The 22,068-nt window shown below is 40.7% G+C and overlaps 3 protein-coding genes across 3 annotated transcripts in view; 1 reads left to right on the forward strand and 2 right to left on the reverse strand.

Annotated features, from left to right (window-relative positions):
- LOC131446145 (E3 ubiquitin-protein ligase UHRF2-like) overlaps positions 1 to 5,071 on the reverse strand; it is a 32,894-nt gene extending 27,823 nt beyond the window's left edge. The window contains exon 1 of the mRNA XM_058617182.1: positions 4,721 to 5,071. Within this exon, the coding sequence (XP_058473165.1) occupies positions 4,721 to 4,873 (153 nt within the window). The 5' untranslated portion in view covers positions 4,874 to 5,071. The remainder of the gene's footprint in view (positions 1 to 4,720) is intronic.
- Positions 5,072 to 7,515: 2,444 nt separating this feature from the next.
- On the forward strand, positions 7,516 to 18,651 carry LOC131446563 (uncharacterized protein KIAA2026). Its single transcript, XM_058617876.1, has 10 exons — positions 7,516 to 8,020; positions 9,013 to 9,688; positions 10,073 to 10,273; positions 10,385 to 12,003; positions 12,180 to 12,238; positions 12,457 to 12,546; positions 12,897 to 13,012; positions 13,182 to 13,396; positions 13,573 to 15,618; positions 16,042 to 18,651. Exons 2-10 carry the CDS (start codon positions 9,024 to 9,026, stop codon positions 17,970 to 17,972), a joined length of 6,942 nt encoding a protein of 2,313 aa, XP_058473859.1. The 5' UTR covers positions 7,516 to 8,020; positions 9,013 to 9,023; the 3' UTR covers positions 17,973 to 18,651.
- An 87-nt stretch (positions 18,652 to 18,738) lies between these two features.
- Positions 18,739 to 21,223, reverse strand: mlana (melan-A). The gene is made up of 5 exons (XM_058617877.1): positions 21,098 to 21,223; positions 20,302 to 20,394; positions 19,837 to 19,933; positions 19,584 to 19,688; positions 18,739 to 18,972 (listed from the first exon to the last, which is right to left on the reverse strand). The coding sequence occupies exons 2-5, from the start codon at positions 20,388 to 20,390 to the stop codon at positions 18,904 to 18,906; spliced, it is 360 nt and encodes a 119-aa protein (XP_058473860.1). The 5' UTR covers positions 20,391 to 20,394; positions 21,098 to 21,223; the 3' UTR covers positions 18,739 to 18,903.
- Between the last annotated feature and the right edge of the window lie 845 nt (positions 21,224 to 22,068).

The raw sequence follows: 22,068 nt of genomic DNA on the forward strand, positions 1-22,068 counted from the left end.
ACAAATCACCTTAAAGTTAAAAAAAAAAGGTTGTTTTGTTGTTCTTGTCGACTTCATCTTCGTCTTAAGTTTAACCATTGCCCATAAAAGAGCATGTTATCTGTGCAGAGACGTATAGTCCACTTGTGGAACCATAAAGACATAAATTACTTTTCCTCTGCTTTGAACGACATTCCCTGACTCAATTTAATGTAGTTGTGTAACAACTTTGAAAGAGACCAAGTTATCAGGCTGTGACCTGATTAAATACGTTTCCTTACGTATTGACCTGTCCGTCTCCATGTTAATCACAGACTGTGCTTTTTTTTTTTTATTCTTATACATGAACATGTGCCCGGTTTCTGAGAGGACAAAAAAAACAAACAAAACAAAAAATATAGAACAATTGCAGGTGTAATTGTGTAGTACAGTGAAAACTCCTTTGGTAATATGACCTCAAATAAACAACAAGAGAGCCATACCATTTAACAATGCAGATTTGAGGTGACATTTTAGCGACAGGACATTTGACCGCTAAGAAACCCAATGCAACAAGGAGTAGCTAAACTATGAAAATATGTGGGAGTGTTAGAAAAGCCTGCAGTTGTAGGTTTAATGCCTCATTGTCTTTGCTCTTTGTCCAGCCTATCTGTCGGGAAAGAAAAAGGGTGTGCCTGGCCCCGCGTACATGCATGGCTGCAGCTAAATCTGCTTCCCCCTGAAATTGCCTACGAAAATCTAAAGCTTAGCAATGCACAAAGAAATCCCATCAATCGAGCAGCCTCCACATCAATGCATGTATATTCAAAGTGCGCCGATATCTAGGTCACGGCGACTATCTGTGCAAAAGGGGCCAAACCAGAAAAGCTTTCCTATGGCCCAACAATAGGCAACAGCTCATTTCTTTCTTTTTCTTGAAGGACACAGATCAACTATTTAAACCTGAAACATGTTGATGCCTCAGTGGACTACAGCCATCTCATGAACAAGCCGAACCATTTTTTTTTGTGTTTTTTATCAATTAGTAAATGAGAAGTCGACACTACGAGTGAGTGTGAGTGCTGCGGGGAGAAGGCCTCACGGACAGTGGAAGGTGTGTGTGAGCCTGCTCATGAATGCGAGTGATATGAGACGCTCAAAGTGAAAGAGAGACACAATGAGGAGTGCACGAGCAAAAATGAAAACCCCCTTTCAAAAAACAAAGACAAAAAAAAAAAAAAAAACTTGTGTGGCTGTTGGCTTGAGACCCTTCCCACTCAAGGGCAAGCATGAGTTTGAACTGGTGAGGCAGTGTGCGCAGTGAGCTTGAGGGGGAAAAACAAGCCGCCATTTTGAAAAGGAATTAGACTGAGTTATTCTGCTACAAGTCAAAAGCCTAGCAGAGCGCTGGCAAGACTGCGTGCATGCAAGGGCAGTAGCTAGAGCACTCTGCGTGTCACTGGCTCATTCCTTCTATTATTTAACTCATGGAAATCCCCTAATCAACCCATCCTGTGCATTTCCCGGTGAAATGAGGGAAACACAGGATCCACTGCATGACATTAGCCTTTGCTGCCACAACGCCGACCGTTCCAGCACAACAGACTTTTAATTGTTAATAAAGCACATGTCAATTTGTTGACTACGTTCTTGAATTTAAAGGGGTAGTTCAAGTTCTTTTTTAAAGTGGGGGGGTGTCTAGTGCCTTTTACCTTATGTTATGAAGGTATCTTTGTATCTGTATCTTTTTGCAGAACACACTACAGCACACAAAACTACTAAATGAGCACAAATTCACTTAATTATCATTTAATTACATATGAGAAAGTGGGTAAGACAATTTGAGAATGCAGATTACAGATAATAAAGGAATTTCTTGGCCTATACCACTGTCTGACATACGTATAAATACCTAGATCAACACATCATGTAGGCCATTTGCTTCATGGGGGGGGGGGGGGCTACTTTTTCTGTTATAGGGTGTTAATATCAGCTTTGGAATGTTTTGCTGAAATACACGATAAATAATTTTGCCAGTGTCCTGTAGGGACTGAACATCTTGTGTTTATTACTGACAGAAGAATATCTGGTAGGTCTATGTAATATTTTCCACATCACATATTACTCCAATACATCTAAAAGTATGGGAAATGCATTTTCAGCATCTTACAAAAGTAGTTTCTGGGTAGTAGTTTTCTAAAAAGTAAAACAACAGGCTTTGCAGCTGCATGCGTCATGCAACCATCAACCAACCATGACAGACACATCATAGTTTTTTGTTGTTGTTTTTTTTTTTACACCTGCTGACATTTAAAAGACATTTTTACAACACTATGTAGAAGAGAAGAAAAAGTACACCAACATCTGTTAACAATAAGATATGAATCATCACATTTCTAACGCCAAGTGATTTTACAGTTTCTGGAATTAACACCCACCACAGCAGAGACTAAATATTCCAGCCAGATGTTTTAAACGTTAAACTTTACTTACAAAAACAATATGTAGAATAATAACAATGCTACTTCCTTTGATTGCTATAGAAAAGGGTGACATATAATAATGTCTATGCATTGTGCATAACACCCACTTTGGAGCACTACCTCAGATTTCTAAAAAGGTTTTGGTTGTTTTCTGCCCACAAAGAAGTTTAAACCACAGTGAAGTGGTTTCTTCCAACTTTCACTCAGGAGCAATCTTCATTCATCTGAAATAATCTGAGATTTGAACATCATTTTGGTGATAAGCTTTGATGCATGAGTTTACTCCCCGAAATCCAGTGGTATTTTGTACCAGTACCCAAAAATATTGTTATACAAACTCTGATGTAAATGTTGTGGCGTAGCAAAGAACAATAATGAAATGTCACAAAATGTCTCAAAATCACAAAACACTGAATAAACATATCAGTAGCAATGCAAATGTTATTAATGGATTACAGTGATATCAATAATTACAGCAATATTCGAAACAATGCCTAAAAGTGGTTATGTTTGCCACACTATACCAATTTATTTTTTTGAATTTTCACCTACATATTACCATATCTTAAAACAACTCTGTGGTAACGTCAAGAAAAATGTAAACTACAGGCTGCTTTGTTGATGTAGTCAGGTACAAGATGTAGTTAAGAGAAACAAATACTTATTTCCAGCATGGAATCAGAGTACCTTATTACTGTAGGCTGTACTTAATGTATATTTACAATAAATTACTGATTTATTACCGTGTAAGTAAGTAGAGAAGGCTAGAATTGAACTATGACCACATATTGAATACAATACGCAAACCACAGTGATACCGAGCTCAGTAAAGGCTGAGAGTTTGGGGATACATGAGTAACATGGGTGCACAACTGAATCATCTGTATAGCAGAAAGCTCTCCTCTACCTCCTGTGCAATGTGCGAATATTGTTGTGTCACAAAGGTGTAAACACAACTTCACTTTCATTAAGATGTCAGGGCACGTGGAGCCACAAGTCTCCTCCTCCACCTCCTCCTTCAAATTACCATTAACATCATCATAACACACCACATACACATAACCCTTCCCTCGTGGGCTCAGTCCAGCTCTGAGCCACACAGTGTAAAATACATATTCAAGCATTATACATAGAAATTCCTGAGGAAGAATACATACTTTTTTTGTTTTGTTTTGTTTCGTTGCTGCTGGCCTATGTTTTGTCTTTTGTTCTTTGTTTTTTTTACACTTACTAAAGTGAGTGCTTTGGCTGGGGAGACATAATGTCTCTATATGTCTGAAATAATAAAAATGCATGTGTAAGAAATATTTGTCATTGAACGGATTTTCAAGGACAAATATTGACACAAACCTTGTAACAGGATTAATAGGTGAGCTCAAAAAAGGAGAAGGAAGTGAGACCCTTCTTTGTTGCATGTACAGTATTATAGACGTATTTATTCATTTATATCTGCAAAGAGTTAGCTGTGTCTTATTTTTGTTTTGATTTGTTGCTGTAGATCTAGTTTTGCCTTTGTTCTTTATTTTTGTTCACAGTGTTAACTCGTGTGCTTCAGTGGCTGAAGGGACACATCTCTTTATGATCAATGTATGTATAATATGACTAATATATATATATATATGTATATATATATATATATATATATATATATATATATGTATATATCATAAAAAATGTGATATACTTGTTAAAGAGCACAATGAATTCGACAATAGACATTTCGCGAATGCCAATACAGCTACTTCAACTGTAGGTACATACGTGTACATTTACTAAATATTATTTAATTTAATATATATATATATTGTTCAACAGATTTCCGAGTAGTCTGGCTGTTGCAAGTGCATTCAATTGGGTTTGACATGATCACAATCGTGCGTTATTGGGGTCTTGTTTTGTTTGCGCTGCACTACTTCAATGTACATGTGGAAACAGAGGGCGATGTTCTCCTCTCTCTGTCGCGCCAATGTAAACAAACATGTCTACGCGCGCGAGACATTTGTTGCATGCACCGAGCCAAACAAATGTACACATGCTATATAAGAATCTATATTCATGTCATATCACAGTTCTTATTTACGGGGGGTCGGGCACACAGCTTAGCCCGGGCTCTTACGCAACAACTGTGAGTAAATTCCTATCAAAACAGGAAGCTCGTTTGGGTCCGAAACGGGCTAAAACACCGGAGAGGACCACTCACTCTCCACCAGGTACCAAAACCTGCCAAAGCACCGAAAACCGCCTGGTGCAAAACGTGGTGACACACATATGTGCTTTACCTGCTTCCCCCGGTAGAAGAGGCGCTGCTGCTGTGGGCTCACATTGAAGATTTCCTGTATTTTCAACCGTAAAGACTCAATTTTGGTCAATCTAGAAAGATCCTCCACGGTTCGAGTCTCCTTCCCGTCTATAGTGCGAACCTGGATCCACATCGCTGCTGCACCGCCCTGTTACGCCTTAAACAAATGTCAGATAAAGCAGCTTTCGGGACGCGAATACAGTTCACCGCGACTGAAAGGAGGTGGAAGTTTTAAATCAAAACAAAAAAATAATGTTCAGGGATCCATTGCGTTTTCCTCTGCAGAGGTAACGTCGGAGAGTGGCTCGCGCAGGAGGTGTCTCACATGAGGTCGCGGCGCCAAGCAAATCTCGCGAAACATCGTTTGAGCGAACACAGCTCGCAGTTAAAGGCACAGCTCGCCTTTTAATGTAATAGCGCAAAACCAACATACTGTACCCTGTCTCAAGGCCTTTTGTACGGAACACTTGCCATTTAACTGGCATGTCTGAGAACAGTATAATTTCTTTCTCTTCATGGAGCAGTAGAAGCTATTTTAAAGTGGTGATTGCTGTTTATAAAACACAACCTGTTATATACAGTAAATAAGCCCAATAGACCGCTTAGGTCTTGGTAGATTGGTTGGTTGTTTGGTTTTGGTTAATTGTTTGGTTGATAGTGTTGCATTAATACCTTTTTCTGCCGGCCCTAAAATGCAGCAAGTTATATACAGTAAATAAGCCCAATAGGCCACTATGGTCTTGGTTGGTTAATTGGTTGGTTGGTTGGGTGGTTGTTAATTGGTTGGTTGACAGTGTTACATTCATACTTTCTTCTGCCAGCCCCAAAACACAGCCTGTTATATAGGGTAAATAAGCCCAATAAGCCTCTAAGGTCTTGGTTGGTTGGTTGGTTGGTTTGTTGATTGGTTGGTTGGCTGCTAGTGTTGTATTACTAACGTCTTCTGGATTTAATCATACACCTCTTCTCTTTTCAATCTAGTCACTCTCATATGCTGTCATTCCAGGATAACTAGAGTGAGGGGGCTTTAAAAAATTATATATAAAGGGGAGTAAATGCCACCAACAAAAAAATGTTAGCACTGCACTAAATATTGCTTTGTATTTGTGTATTACTTCCAGACTAGTAAAAGCAGGAGGAGGCACGTTGAAAATGATCTGATCTGCCATCATTTTCTACTGATGCATAAACAGAGGGGACAACGCAACACCACTTCAAAGTCATTTTATGGTCTGCCCAAATATACACCCCTGATATATACAGGAAACAAATCCAATAGGCCTCTGAGGGTTTGGTTGGTGGGTAGTGGTGTTTTATCACAGCTGGCCTAAATTGCATCACTGCCTTCTTCAGGATTTAATCATCCATTACTTCTTCTCTTTTCCAATCTACTCTCCCTCCCTTTGTATTACATCCTTACTGTTGAACTGAAATTGTATGTTTATGATTCCTTGTATAATTGTGTATCAAAAGATTAGGCATACATTGGACTTAAATCACAGCACAGGCCTCTTTTGATTATAGACATGGCAGATGTAATAAACTAAATAACTCGTCAGAGTCGGTTTCAATGCACTAGTAATGTTGATAAACGGCACCTCCTCACCTCCACCTACAATAGTGTTAATCTACATAGAGGGATTATGTGACTTTATGCCTTGATTCAAGTCTCCCATGTGATTAAATTTATCCAGGGCTATAGAAATAATGTCTCCTGCAATAAGATGGACATATATTATATATATTACATATGTTATCATAGTTATAACCAGAAAATACATTATGGTGGAATCAAACTGCCCTAGAGGCCGCATAACAATTACCCCTAACCAGTGTTGTAATGTAACGAAATACTAATACTTTGTTACTGCACTTAAGTACAAAATTCACAAATCCATACTTTCCATATTTTTATTTGTATTTATTTATATTTCTAGCAACTTTAACTCCACTACATTTCCTGAATAAATTGTGTACTTTTACTCCACTTCATTTCCTCTAACGAGATGAACTTTATTTATCTAAACTAAATAAAATCATAAGATGAGTTGGTAATGGTCTGTATAGAGATTTTCTAGTCTTGATGAGCTGCTTTATACTATAGTTTTGACATTTACCCATTCCAACATGGGGTTAAATGTTTTGCTCAAGGACACATATAGACTAGCAGAGCCAGAAATTGAACCCACAACCTTCCAGTTGAAAGACAACCTGCCTTACCACTGAGCTACAATTCTCACTCCTCACGTTTAAGTACAGTAAATGTCATATGCTTTAAGACTTTTACTCAAGTAATATTATTAAAAGTGACTTAAACTTTACAAGGTCATTTTCTGGTAAGATACTTGTACTTTATACAAGACAAGACTGCCCCTAACCGAGGATCATCGTAAAGGCGTAAAATGTCGTTTATTAGTGAATAGTGACATCTAGCGGTCAAAAGTGAGACGCTCGTTCAGGCCAAGTGAAGTTTTCACTGCCTGTACGTGGAGAACAGTAGTACCTGCTGTTTCTGTGATTCATCGTGACGTTTAAATCATGAATGAATGTTCGGGATTTATTTTTACGGGCGGTGGTATGATCCAATAAATGTATTTGAAAAATAACCGACTCGAGAAGCTTCTCTTTTTTCACTGGCAATGGGTGACATAATTCTTATAAAACTAACAATATAGTGTAAAGTGAGTGTGTGTCAGAATTATTCACCAAAACAACAACAATAATAACAAGTTGGCGTGACACGACCCACTGGCTACGTCAGGATGCGCACATTTGCATCAAGATCACGCAGGGTGGAAGTGATGAGAACAGTCTTCAGACGAGTCACAAGAGTCGGCTGCTAGCTTATTGTAACCCCACACGGCTTTTAGTATATCTGGCACATTGCGCAGACGTGTCTCTAAAGTGAACCTGAGCATTTTATAAGTGTCATAAAGTAGCTGTCAACTTGTAAAAATAGCCGCTTAGCTGGATGGCTAGTGATAACGAACTGTTAAGCATTGTCGGACAATCGGCTAGTGATGCTACTCTGGCGGCTAACGCTGGCTGCTTCATCCATCCTGCTCTCACTGACATCACTCCGTGTGCGCTGACGACATGAGGTGTCTGCACAACTTTTTATCTGCCGGACGTTCAGTGGCTACACATTTTCCACAATGGACAGTGAGCGCAGCAATTGCAGGCCGCGGTTTGGAGACAAAAGCCAGCTAATCCAACTAGCCTGCTAAAAGCTGTCCTGCCCTGGTGTGTGTGTGGAGCCGGACTGGAGACAAACGCCGAGGTATGTTGTTTAATGAACCAATAAGCTCTACCTCTGTCACTGTGTTTTGATTTTATTTCGCACGTCATGACGGGGGAGACTTAATAAGGGAGTGTCTTGAAAATCCCCGTGAGCACGCACAACTAACTTTGATTACTTGTTGGTGTTTTAACAACCTATAGTAGCTAGTTCGCTGTTAGCTATTAGTAAACTTTGAGCTAGCCAGTCATTGATCCAGGGAAAGTACCACTTTGCAAACATAAGCGAGGTAGATGAATTAGGTTCAGCTCAAAGTCGCTTGATAACAGACACACGGGACCCCAGTGTCTTATTATGTGACTGAAACAATGTGAGCACCTGTCATTATAGGAATAAGCTGTTATAATTAGAGTGTTATTACAGTATGTAACTTCTATTTAATCTATCATTATTTTCTCCACACTCTATGCATCTTATTTTACTTTTGGTTTGTTACTCACTCCCACAATGTCCTTATCTTGCAAGATCCAGTTTCGAGGCTATTTATTATTATTGTCATGAACTATAGTATTATTGCCGTCATTATTATGCTATGATTAAAATCGATATCATCAACAATATATGCTGCTATGTGTTAAAATGACATTGTTGTAGTATAAACATGAACAATTCAGAACTTTCATGCCTAAACCTATGCAACTGTTATATCTGCTCCTGGTCTCTTTCCTCTGTCTCTACCTCGGGAGGAGGGAAAGAGGGAACCTCCCTCTTTCCCTCCTCCCTTTCTGTCCCCCATTTTCTTTTCCTTTCACCCCAACCGGTCGAGGCATATGGCTGTATGTTTTTGAGTCTGGTTCTGTCAGATGTTTCTCTCCACTGATGCCTAGTACTTGCTCATTGTGTGAATTGTTCGGTTTCTCTTCTCTCTATAACATTGTTAAGGTTTCTGACTTACTTTGAACAGCACCTTGAGATAATGTATGTAAAATTGAATTATTGAAGTTCACTGTTGGTGACACTGCTTCCCATTTTAGGTTTCTGCACCATGGATCAGGAGGATATGTCAGAGCAAATCCCAACAGCTTGTACTCAACCACTGCTCTTCAATCAAGACTTGCTTGTGCTTCATCAATCACCAGTGCCACAACTCAGCTCTGATCTGGAGATGCCTGAGGATCTGATGAGTAATGGCACCTGTGAAACTGTGACAGCATTATACTGTCCTGGTGGCAGTGGAGATGTTCCTGCTGAGGGCAACCACCTGGCTGTAGGGAATGATAACATGTCAGAGTTTTCTAACAGTGACCTCTCTTTGCCTGAAGTCTGCATTTCCACCAACAGCAATAGCTGTGATGAGGATGATATGAACCATGAGGTACAGCAAGCTTACAGGATATTCACTGGATTTCTGTTGGAGAAGCATAAAGGGATCACCCAGCCATTCCTCCTTCCTATCGGCCATCAGGAGGCCCAGCATGGTATTGGAGGTGCCGCTGGCTGGGGTCAGGCACAGCTCAGGCAGTCAATGTGCTTGCGGCGGATGGAGGAAAAGTTCATTAACCAAGAGTATGAGACACTAACAGAGTTTGTAGCAGACTTTAGGTTGATGTTGGAGAACTGTTATCGCTACCATGGGGTGGACCACTGGATCTCCAAACAGGCTCAAAAGTTGGAAATTATGCTTGAGCAGAAGCTTACATTGCTATCCAGGTAAACATTATGTAAATGCTTTGTTGAACAAATTGCAAAACAAAACACTTCAATCACTGCAATCAGAGGGCCAAGTTATGTTCTCCATTTAGTGTGCAAAATTACAATATAATAATACATTATTTGGTATTATTATTATTAATACCAAATAATGATAATAATAATAATAATAATAATAATAAAAAGATCATCATCATAATTATATATAGAAATTCTGTATATAGAAAAGTGTTATGATAAGGAGCACTAAAATGTGCAATAGCTGTGTTTTCAGTGGAATACAATAGCCTATTATTGACACATTACATTATCATCTTATTATTCCATTGATATGACTTCAATCAGATTGACTCGTCTGCTTTTCCTCTCCATCTGTCAAATGAGGACACTGCGAGCGAAAACAACCCTGGCAATGACCTCTAAGGGGCGTTTCGGTGCAGAGGAGGATCGGGGATCAGGAGGCACCTCTACAAGAAGGAGACTGGCTATTCGAAGCCTGGCTACTCTCACAGTTGGTGGGCATGAGTCTATTATGGTTCAAACCTTACGACTAGAAGAGCAACAGAGAGCCAAAGAAGAGAGGAGGTGAGTGAATATTTTACAGCGAAGATTAAAAGTGGCCGTCATAAGTTTATTGACAAACCAAAGTATTCCTGCAAAACCAGCCAACACTTGTTATGTTTTCTGACTTTGCAGACAGCGTGAGGTTGAGAGGAAAGAGGCAGAGGAAATGTCAGCCAAAGAGGTAGAAGAGTGGGAGCAGACTTTACGGTCACAGGCTTCCCCTCACACTGTGGATGCACTTTGGGAACTCCCTGCTATAGGTCATTTCCTCTGCCTGGCTCAGAATGCACTTAACCTCCCAGAGATTGTATTTTTTGAACTGGAGCGTTGTTTGTTGATGCCTCGCTGTAGCCTCCTGCTCTCCAAAATAATGTCTTCCCTACTGTCCCCACCTCAGAGGAGGGCCACTCTAAACCGCCGGCCTCCGCTGCCTTACCGCCGCTGGGAGTCGGAGCTCAGGCAGCGGGTCATGGTCTGGTACCGGTGTGTTGGTGCCTCCTATGATCAGCCAGGTCGGGCTGAGCAGCTGGGACTCTGCCACCAATTTTTCAGCACCATTGGCGATGTGAGTCCTTTGGAGGAGAAACCTTTTCACTTGTTACCCTTCTACCAGCGAGTATGGCTCCTGAAGGGGCTGTGTGATCATGTGTACGAGACGCAGAAGTGTGTGCAGGATGCTGTGCTGGCCCAGCCTATCCATGAATGTAGGGAGTCTATTTTGGGCTATGACAGCAAGGAGAATGCCTATATACATTTCCCACACTTTTGTGGGGCAGATTTGAGGATCTACCGCCAGAGCCCCAGCGCTCCCCCAGCTTTCCCTTTCCCTTCTGTATTGGTCAAAAGGGTTGAAATGGAGCCAGGGACAGAGGGTGATGAGTCAGATGGGATGAAGGCTGACAGAAACAAAAGTGACAGTGAGTGTTATGGAGGCTCTATGGACAAGGGAGACTTTCAGGGTTTTGGAAAAGGTAGAGCAGAGACTTTAAGCATTTTCAAAAGGGAAAATGGGGATGAAGAGGAAGATAAAGTATTTAAGTTGTGGTCACTGAAGAAAGAGAAGCCGTCTGAATCTGGCTCTTCTGATAGAGACTCCAGTGAAGAATCTAAAATTGATTTAAAAATAAACACTAACTCCATAGCTTTCTCACACACTACTACTGGGAGAGGTGGTGGGAAAGTGACTTTTAAGGAAGAGACTGTAAACTTGGAGCATGAATCCAAGAGATTCATGGTGAAGCAGGAGCAGGAGCTTTCTTTTCCCTTCATTCAAACAGTTATAGCAGAGACACAAGATCCCTGTCTGAGTGTAGGGGAGCACAGTTACACTGGCAGGTCACCCGCTCGGTCAGTGAATCTGGCCCCCCCATCCAAACAACTGGAGCTCAAAATGGAGGGCGAAAGTCCAAGTCAAAGAGCTTCCTGTTTGGAATGTTGCAAAAGCAATATGAGTAATGCTAAATTTGAGGGGCACAACTGCTTCTGTGGCACATCAGGGCTAGCAGCACAGATGTCTTCTGAGAGCACTCAAAACTCAAGTGAAGAGAGGACGAGTGACATAATCTGGACTAAAAAAAAGAAGAGGAAGAAAATGCGAGGGAGGGAACAACTGCCAAGGGTTAAAGGAAAGCACAAGCCTCTGCAGCATGTGGACAGAATGAGGCTGTCCCCAGCTGAAGCTGCCAAGTCTGCAGGTCAGAGAGTTGCTACAATGGTCAAGAGAAAAGATAGGAAGAAAAGACATAAAACAGGTGAGAAAACTTTGAATATTTGTCAGGTCAATTTTAATTCTTCTTTTCAGTCTGGTACTGTATTTAGTTCCACTTTTAAGAGTGTAATGTGGGACAGTTTCTAAGTTGTCTTCATTTGTTGTTTGTTGTTTGTTTTCATTCTAACCATAACAAAAATGTCTTTATCTTGTTGACAGAAAAAAAGCTTGACTCTTCAATGATTACAGACGAACCTGAAGATGAACCACCCTTTGAGGTATTCACACTCAAAATAAAATATTCAATCGTTTCTGTGGCAGTGTAATTTTAATTATGTAAGTAACCAAAGTAATCATAGAAAGATAATAATTCTTTAACTAATATGAAGTCTTGGTTTGAGCTTCATCATTTGGTTGCCAATTTTCTGTTCCTATTTATTAATTGAGATACTGCTCTATAACTCGATAATACTAGTTTGTTATTTCCCCTCTGTAGTTGGTATGCACCAGTCTTGAGGAGTTGCGAGAGCTGATCAGCAAGACGGAAGACGAGCTTGATGACTTGGAGAGCGCCAAAAAGAGACTCGTAAGTTAGAATCATACTTCATGCATTCATTGTCTACTGCTTTTTCCTGCACATAAGGGTCAATAGGCGGGTTACACCCTGGACAGGTCACCAGTCCACTGCTGGGCAAATACAGAGACAAACAAACATTCACTGCTACACACCCAAGGTCAATTTAGTGTCAAATTAAATTTTGTATTTATTTTGTTTTACATTTTTGGATTGTGAGGGTAAACCGTAGAACCCCCCCCAGTAAAACTTACACATATGCACCAATGCTTTTTTTTTTATTTAAAGGACATTACAGTGTGTTTACACATTTTAACGTCAGTTACTTGACTGAGATTTTCTTTACATGTTTGACCTGACAGGGTCGGTGGTATTATAGAAGAGAAGCAGTGAAAGACCTCCACAGCACTCTAATCAGACTGTTGAATGAGCTGTCACCCTGGGAACCCAAACTTGTTAAGGCCTATCAAAGGAACAGGTACACGTATTGAATATGAAGTTTGGATGCAACCTCCATTGATGCAAACACTTTGCTCTGATGATGCTTAATTTGTAATCACATTAACCACAACTTTGAATAAACTATATCAATACTTGGCTACAAAGAAACCTCTGCTTTGTTATTTCCTGTCTTGCATGTGTATCAGGCTTCGTTTGAAGAAGGAATTTGATGATTTCAAAGAGCACCCAGAGTACAACAACTTTGTGCGTGAAGAGTGTATTTCATCATCATCGTCATCTGATGAAGATGAGGATGAAGAGAGGGGTCTAGGGAAGGACATGTTTACAAGCACAGATCATTACAGAAAATCAGAGGAGGAAGACATGGAACATTTAGTACCCAGAGGTCTTTGGAGTGGAGGTAAAGTAATTCAAATATTCAATCCTTTCTGTAATATAATGAATATCATGTAAAAAGAATATAATGTAATTGAGGTTAAAATGAATATTAGAGCATTGTTTGTGAATGATTGCTGTTGAACCTGTATTGATGGCTAATTCATGCATACCTAATACACATCTCTATTACATTCTCAGCCAGCACCAGGGAGTTTGGAGCTGACTCTGCTGGAGAAACAATAGCAAACTATGTATCTCCTATCCACTTGAAACACTCTCTGGCCACCACAGAAAAAGCCATTAGTCTCCGACCAAGAGCTCAGATTGGCAGCAGAAACATTACTTCTGTGGTTGACTCTGGACCACAGTCTAGATCTGAACTGACCTCGTCAAATCCGTCCATGGATTCAAACTCGGCATGGGCAGCAGATTTGCCAGTCCAGACCCCACTGTCACCCAGACTGACCATCCTCCACCCCACCATTGGATTACCTAAGGGTTACACACCCATCCCCACCCTGCTGGCAAAGAGTGTGGGAAACAAAGTGACCTTAATGAAAAGGCCTGCTGATTGTGCAGGGTACAACAATTTAGATGGACAGAGTAAAGGGTCTTTGGTCTCCCCGCCTACCTCTGCGATGGTTGCCACAAAACATTCAACAGCACAAACATCTTCATTCAGCTCTCAGAAGAACTCGCAAATGCAGGCTCAAGGACAACAAACACAATTACATAGACAGCCAGGAATGGCCACAGTGACAGCAGCTCCTCTTAAATCACCACAGGCAAAACTAAAACAGACTGTGCCTAAAAGTCCAGTGCAAGTGGTGTGCAATGTACCTCAGGGGCTGGGTCAGCACACGGGTAAAGACAGCAGCAGCCCAGTCAAGCTTTCAGTTCTCCCAGTCATGAACCATAACACCGGCGAGAAAGTCATGCAGCAAGTGGTGATCCTCACTTCTAATATTCTTAGTCACAAAACTGAAGAAAAGGAGTCTTCTTTTCAGCAGCAACAATCAGAAGACATTCATGTCCCAGTTTCTAAAGTGGCCAGCCCCTTATGTATGTCTACCAATGTGCCTGGGTTCACCATTCCTGAAAACAGAATCCCTGTTCAGCAAGTGGCTCCCTTAAAAGATGCCAGGACAGTGAACACCCCTTCCCCATCTGTTTCCACTTATGAGCAACAGGGGACCCTAAATACAGCAGGTTTCAAAGGGGCACAAATCTGCAGTGTCCAAACCAGCACACCACAAGGTGTCGTGCCAATCCTTTCATTAGTCACGTCGCCTTCCAGTGCAGTTTCTACTGAGTCTGTTAAAATGACAGACCCTAAGCAAGAGCTGCAGACTGTGTGTATCCGAGACTCGCAGTCTATCCTGGTAACAACGAGAGGAGGCAATACAGGCATTGTCAAAGTTCAGACGTCTTCAGACCACGGTGTGCTTGGCTCTTTGCCCACCAGTCCAGTCATCACCATCTCACCTCAGTTTAAAGCCTTCCTCCTATCTAAGACATCTGCACCTTTTCCTCCTTTTGCTCCCTCTCAGACAACCCCTTGCACATTCCCAGTAGCAACAAGTCTTTCTGTAGCTCAACCTCAGATGCAGGTTCCTTCAGTATTAAATTCCCTTCCTACTCTTACAACCCCTTTGCACAATGCAGTTACGAGTAGCATCCCTATTACAGGCCCAGGAAGCCAGGCAGCAGGCAATACTTTTGTTTTAAGTCAAGGCTCCAACACCTCCACTTGTTCTACAGTTACAAAGAAGATTGGCCAGCTAGTGCAGGCTACTGCTGCCGGTTCTCCTTATCAAGCTTCTGTAGTAAAAAATGCAGTCATCCCATCACCAAAAATCACTGGAGTTCTCACACAATCAAAGGTGACGAAGACTGGTGTTAAACGAGTCAGTACAGATGAGGGATCCCAAGTTACTAAAGTCATCCTGGCCACTCCCTCTTCATCTTCCACATCAAGTGTAGCCATGTTAAAAGGCACAGTCTCTTCCCAAAAATCACTTCCTAGTTCAAGAGTTGTGTTCATCAGCCAGCCTACAGCCACATCTTCCTCCACCTTTTTGGGAAATATTCCAAAGCAGGCAATAGCAGCCGGGGCTAGTGGACAACTGCTGACCACTTCATTATCGGATCAGACTTTAAAGATGGGAATAAGCCCAGACCAATCTATTGATAGTGGCAAATCAGAGGCATTGGCCAAGGTCAGGAACATCAGTCTGCCCTCAGGTGAGTTTGTTTGAGGTGATATTTTTATTGGAATTCTCACATCTCCCATATTTTTTTAAATTCTGTATATTTCATGTACTATATAACACCAATGCTACGTTGATGCTTTGGTCAGTTCAAATGGTCAGGGTAGTGTGACAGAGAATCAGCATGCTTGCTGAAACTGAGGAAGTTAAATGGAACATGATTATTATAATTTTATTAATAATAATAATAATAATAATAATAATTAGATTTTTCCTCTCTGTGTCCTGTCAAAATGGGTGCTTTAAAAAAGTGTAACCCACTTATCAAGAAAACAAACCACATTTACTTTTATTGACCCAAAGCAACCAGCCCAAATAATTGTAATAAAGTAGTAATACTTGTATATAACTTACATTGAGTTTTTTGAATAACCTTATTTTTCTAATGTGTCCCAAGGGGTTCTAATCCACTTGTCAGGGAAGACGACAACCATTGGGCAGAAGATTGGTGCCCTGTCATGTTCTCCTTCCAAGAACACAACAGTATCTCTCCCAGATGCAGGCAGTTCAGCAGCCACCAGAGCTGGACTGGTCCAGGTCTCAAATTCAAATACCATCACAACCTGCTCTGCCCAGCTTGCTTCTCACACCTCTCTGACCACCAGGTCTTCCCAGTGTACCCCATCCTTCACCATGATTTCCCAAACAGTTGCACCCACAATTACATCTACTGCCACCAATCTGCCAACAGGAAACCTAATCAAAACACACCTTGGTATTTGTGGAAGTGAATCATTCAGCAGCCCACCTGCTCAGGTGACTACTACTGGACAGAGTAACCTTGCCCAAAGTTCCACACTCACTCATGTCAGTCAAAAGTCAAATAATCAAAGTGGTATTGTCTCATCTTCCTCTCAATTTGCTCTCAATACATCCATCTCCTTGGGAACAACTACCAGTGCCCCATTCACCACTTCTGCCACTGGCACAGTCCAGAATAGGATGGTCATCAACACCTCTACACCCCTTGCTGCTGGCACACAGATTATACTTAACAATACACGCTTTGTAGTCCCTCCCCAAGGTTTAGGTCCAGGCAGCCATGTCCTTATCATCTCTAGCCCTGCACCACAACAAGTGCCTACTGCAAATGCTACCAGGACTGGAGCATCAGTGCCTCTCCAAGGGGCAAGCCATGCTGTTGTAGCTCCTCAAGCACCAGTATTATCCCAGTCTCCTGCCAAGCTGTCCGGTGTACCAGCTGCAAGTTCTCCTGTTGTTGCTTGCACACCTGCCGTTGGCTCATCATTTTTAGCAACTACTCCCAGTATGACACCAGTTCAACCACCAGGAACACCTGGCCATGGTTCAACATTGTTACCCAGAAAAACACTTTTGACTACTCTGCCTAGATTTGCGACTGCACAGGCTCATCACTTTGCATCACCTTCTGGTGGTTCTCCCAAGTTAGGTTGTGTACCAGCACTACTTTCCCCAGTGGTAACCAGTGTCCCTGCTTTTGGTTCAGGCCAGGTTCCAATTAGGTTAGCTGCAACTACATTCAGGCAAACTGATGGTCCATCCACCATTTTGCCTGCAGGAACAAACCCCTTGCCTAGAGTTCCAGCGCCTCTACCATCCCTGCCAGTCTTACCCAGCCCAGCAACTGTATCTTTGTCCAGTCCTGTCATACCAATTCCACCACCGCTCTGCTCAGCTGCAGCTCCCCTGGTAGCAGGCACCCCTTTGCACCGATCCATCAACCAGCATATCGTTTCACTGTCAGCCCCAGGCCAAGGCATAAAGCCTCAGCAGACCGCAGCTCCCTCTGTAGCACTATCACAAGTGTTACTACATACGGTACAAAGCATCACATTGGTCAGAAAACATGTGCCTTCAGTCATGCAGCCAGTGCTTCCTGGCACAAGAACACAAGTATTGCCCACAGTGGCTGTCCCTCCAACTGTAAGTGTGGTATCGAGGATGCAGACGCTGCCTGTTGCTACAGTTCCACCAATTGGTAGCACTGTTAATACCTTTGAAACTGCACTAGTGGGGACCACCTCTCAATCCGGCAGTGCTGTAATAATAACTCCAGCTCAACCAATCTCATCACTGAAGACAAACAACATCCACCCACCTATTGTTCCGACTAGTCAAACACTTGAAAAGCACACTTTGCAGACGCCATCCTTTGGTATTCATACCAATGTAGCATCCAAGCTACTAATCAGTCCTGATGGTGCTGTTTTGAGCACAGCTCAGTGCCATGTCAATCCATCGGAGCTGACTGGCTGCTCCAAACCACTGGTTTCCTCCAACAGTTCCCGCGGAGCACTGCACACTCATGATTCCTCTTTGCAGCCTTCTCAGGCAAACACAAAGTGAGTGGTATCAATTGCTAGTAGTAATCCTGCCATTTGTTCAAGAACGTGTCTCATGACTTTCATTTAGAGTATCGTAGGTTTCTCTCTCTGGTTCGATCATCTTCTAGCTAAACTGTACACTCAGTTGAACATACAGGAAATGTATACTGTGATGGTTTTCTGAAGTGAAAACTGTGGATGTTGCCCTCAGATGAATGTTGTAGACTACTTTTCTGTTTAGTTTTTTTCACCTCATGGCCAGTAATGAAAACTGTTGTAACAAAGAGTAGAAAATGGAAAGTTAAAAGTTAAAAAAAAAAAAAAAAAATGATTTCAACTTCAGTGTTTGTAATACCTTTCAGTGCAATTCAATACTGCTTGAAAAAAAGTTGTAATTTAGATACTTTATTGTTTAAATTTGTTTTAAATTATCCATCTGTTTGAATGACACAATTCAGTATCCAGACTTTGTCATGTCCTTTTTTCAACTAGTAACAGAGATCTACATTTTACTTTTTAGAAATATAAATAAGCAAAATAGATCAATTTGTTCTACATGTTTGCGACTATATAAAGTCATATTTATTTATTTTTGCCATGTAGTTGTTTTTTTTTTTCAAAAACTTTTGCTAGATACACTTTCATTGAACAAATGTGGACATTACTGCATGGAAATAAACAATGCGACTGTCCCTAACAAATGTTTGAACAGCTTTCTTATACACAGGCTTTTTTCGATAACACTTTATTGTTTATTGTTTAAGATCCTACCAAAGTATATACATTTTGTTCATACATACATTTTACTAAGTGAGAGAGTTGATCATTTTACCAATTGATATTTAGCTATAAAGCATTAGGGAATACATATTGACCGTAACACAAGATTATACAGATGAAGTTTAGAGTTTGTTATTTTCCTCTTTTCTTCAGACACCATCCACAGAAGTCCTTTAGGGGGAATAGGGAGGAGGCAGTGCACCTGAGGAAATCTTTTCATAGGAGGGAGGTGCATTCGGAACCTGGAGAAGAGTACAACAAATAGATTAATATGAAATACAGTATTTGAAAATCTTGAAAGATCGACTGGATTACATCTTCCACTGAAACTCCACTATGCTTAAGCAGAAATGAATATTAACACAATGTTTTTAGTTGCTGATCATTTTATCAAAAGTGAAATTTACATTTTACACAAATTGAAACATTCTAGGAATCTCTGTCGAAATTGAAACTTGTACAGCTCTATTAATGCCACAGTGAAATTAAATAGAGAGGAAAGGGAAGGAAGGGATGATCAGCACCATCTCATATGATCTGAAACCAACCCTCCACTCGCCTCTCTTGCACTTGCATTCCTTCCGTTGGGAATGAGACCTTTTTAATACCTAACCCAAGTCTGGTGACATGGTAATCTCTCTCTCTTCAGGCTTCCATTGCCTCAGCCTCACATGCTGTTTCTCTATGTCAGAGCCCTGAGGCTTTTTTCTAAACAATTGCCCTTAGTCAAAGACTAGACTCTACGCAGTAGTAGAGCTGCTGATTTGTAGGAGTTTATTCATAATAGACAACATTTATTTCCTGTCGATTTGTCTATTATTATTTACCCCTGCATGCCTCTAAAGTCCCTTACCGAAGGCCTGAAGCTGCCAAAGTCGGTGAGAGCCATCTTGTTATCTGCTGAAGGTCCTGCCTCTGAATATTGGCCTGTGTAACCAGGTGAACCCAACGGAGGACTCTGCAGTAAAGAGAAAGATGTGTTAAGAGTTTTGTCATTGACAAAGAGTTGGGGAAAGTTAAGTGAAAAGATTTAACAAACCGAACAATAATCTCTTAGGTAGCGAATCAACAGAATACTTCAGTAAAAGGACATATGATGGACTCACCCTGATAATTTTGTAGCCACTCCTCTTCTTGAAGTACCAACATCCCAGGATGAACAGAGCTGCCAGGACAACCACCAGGAATACGATACCCACTGCCCTGGAATGAAAAAGGAATCACAATCATTTTAATAGATAGACCACAAACAGTTATTTTAAAAAGACAAATCCCCTCCGATGTCAATCCACTCCCCTATTTGCATGGTTAACAACTGCTTTTAAGAATTCCTGAATCCATCTCTGGATCACCTTTGGTCATCAACTAAATTGCCAGAAAATAAATCTAAACGTGTCCATTAGTTTTTGAATGATGCTGCTCACACAGAGACAAGCAAAACAGGGGAAAACATGGCCAAAAACCTAATACGATCAATAAAATATAAATAAGAAATGAAAAAGGCCCAATTTTTTAAACATGTATACAACAAAGATGTATATTACAGCATGAAACAACATAGAAACACATACTCCTCAGCTCTGAGAGATTCTCCTCTGCTGCTGGCGAAATAGATGTTGAAGTCTCCACGAGGCATTCTGTCTGTATGATTGCACCGCATCAAGCTAAAAGTCAGTGGAAAATCATGTTACAACCTGAGCAAGTACAATACAGTAACCTGGAGACTACTTCAAATGTTTACAATGCTCACATTTACTTTCACATCATTCAATGACCTGTGTATACAATATATAATTTCAGGTGTCAAAACAGTCTGTTTACTGAATATACTTTTGTTAAGAACAATACTTTTACATTATTTCCACACCAGGATGCATAGAAAACAAATGCACACAATCAATGCACTTAATCACTAGAGCTTTGTGAAATGTAAAATAAAATTTTGACTATATTTCTTTTAGATGAAGGGGAAGAAAAACCTAAAATATTTTTGTCAAAAATTATAGTTTGTTGTTACATCTATAATTGGTTTCCAAATGAATTTGCAAAGCATTTAAAAAAAGGTGACATCTGAGTAATTCAGCCTAATTGTCAAGATTAGGAATAGATCAATATTTCACAGTGGATGTGACAGAACACTGTGTCAGTCATCCTGACAGGGACAGCATCCCTTGTTGCAGATGTAAAGAATCAACGTCGGTGGTACTGCATCTGATTAGATAATAACAGGCTATTTGGAGCTCAGCTGACAGTAATCTTTTTCAAAATTAGACATTCTGTGCACAGTGCCAAATGTCCTACAATCTCCTCAATTACGCTGCTTCTGGAGGAAAACAACAACAAAAACCAAAGAAACCACAATCTTACCAAATTGGATAATTCAATTTTGCAGTTCCTCTGATGGCTTCTGAAAACAAATGGAAGACTGCCTCCTCGCAGCTCCTACTTGTTTCACTCCTCAACTGTGTTGCCTCTGTGTGCTGAAGAGCAGAGAAGGGCAGAAAATCCTCATGACCGTCACGGGTTAGAGGCTCATGCTTAAACCCACTGAAGCAGGGTAATTACCGTGAAACCCTGCAGGTCTAGAATGCAGCAGCAGCCCCCCAATAAAAGCGTCAGCTGCTGGTTGGTCATGCCTGTGTGTGTGTGTGTGTGTGTGTGTGTGTGTGTGTGTGTGTGTGTGTGCGTGTGAGATATACTTATCAAAGAGTTACAGTAAGGCCTACTTACACCTCAAATCAAATAGATAAATCCTACAGTTCTGATTCAAACTGAAAAAGCATAACATTACTGGGCAATGGAAAATAATTACAAACAATATTTTTAAAAACACAGAAGGACTATAAAAACCAATCATCTTCACAATTACAATGGCTCACTTTGAGGCAAAAGAGAAAAGAAGCTTTCCATCCATTTGAGAACACAGCCGTTTCTTTTAATTATCTGTAGTTTTTGGAGCCAAAGGTTCATTGTTCACAATAAATGAATAGTTTTGTTTGAATCATGGAGGGTTTCCAGAAATCAATACCAAAGCAAAAGTATAAGTTTTGTTTGTTTTTAAAAAAAATAAGTGAGTCAATGATTTTGAAATTTGGAGATAATTCAAATGGAAAAGAAAAAGCAAAACATTAAGAACCAACAATCAAAATGATGTTTAATGTTGAGCTGATTTTTCCTTTTAAATGTGTCAAAATTTAAGGAGATTTTAAATAACTATTTTACACCAGGAAATGACAGATTATTCAACATTTCTACAGTGATATTGCTTGAGACTTATATGTACAATTGTTAAAGAAACCCCTGGAAAACAAAACAGCCAACAGCTATATCCGGGACAA

The sequence above is a fragment of the Solea solea genome, chromosome 19 (assembly GCF_958295425.1).
Source record: "Solea solea chromosome 19, fSolSol10.1, whole genome shotgun sequence".
NCBI classification, from domain to species: Eukaryota; Metazoa; Chordata; class Actinopteri; order Pleuronectiformes; family Soleidae; genus Solea; species Solea solea.

Excerpts from the sequence above, each read along its gene's own strand:
- LOC131446563 (XM_058617876.1), top strand. The coding sequence starts at position 9,024 with ATGGATCAGGAGGATATGTCAGAGCAAATCCCAACAGCTTGTACTCAA. Across the intron at positions 9,689-10,072 it reads AAGCTTACATTGCTATCCAG|GACACTGCGAGCGAAAACAA; the intron begins GTAAACATTATG and ends CTGTCAAATGAG. Across the intron at positions 10,274-10,384 it reads AGAGCCAAAGAAGAGAGGAG|ACAGCGTGAGGTTGAGAGGA; the intron begins GTGAGTGAATAT and ends CTGACTTTGCAG.
- mlana (XM_058617877.1), bottom strand. The coding sequence starts at position 20,390 with ATGCGGTGCAATCATACAGACAGAATGCCTCGTGGAGACTTCAACATC. Across the intron at positions 19,689-19,836 it reads GTGGCTACAAAATTATCAGG|AGTCCTCCGTTGGGTTCACC; the intron begins GTGAGTCCATCA and ends TCTTTACTGCAG. Across the intron at positions 18,973-19,583 it reads TTGGCAGCTTCAGGCCTTCG|GTTCCGAATGCACCTCCCTC; the intron begins GTAAGGGACTTT and ends ACTCTTCTCCAG.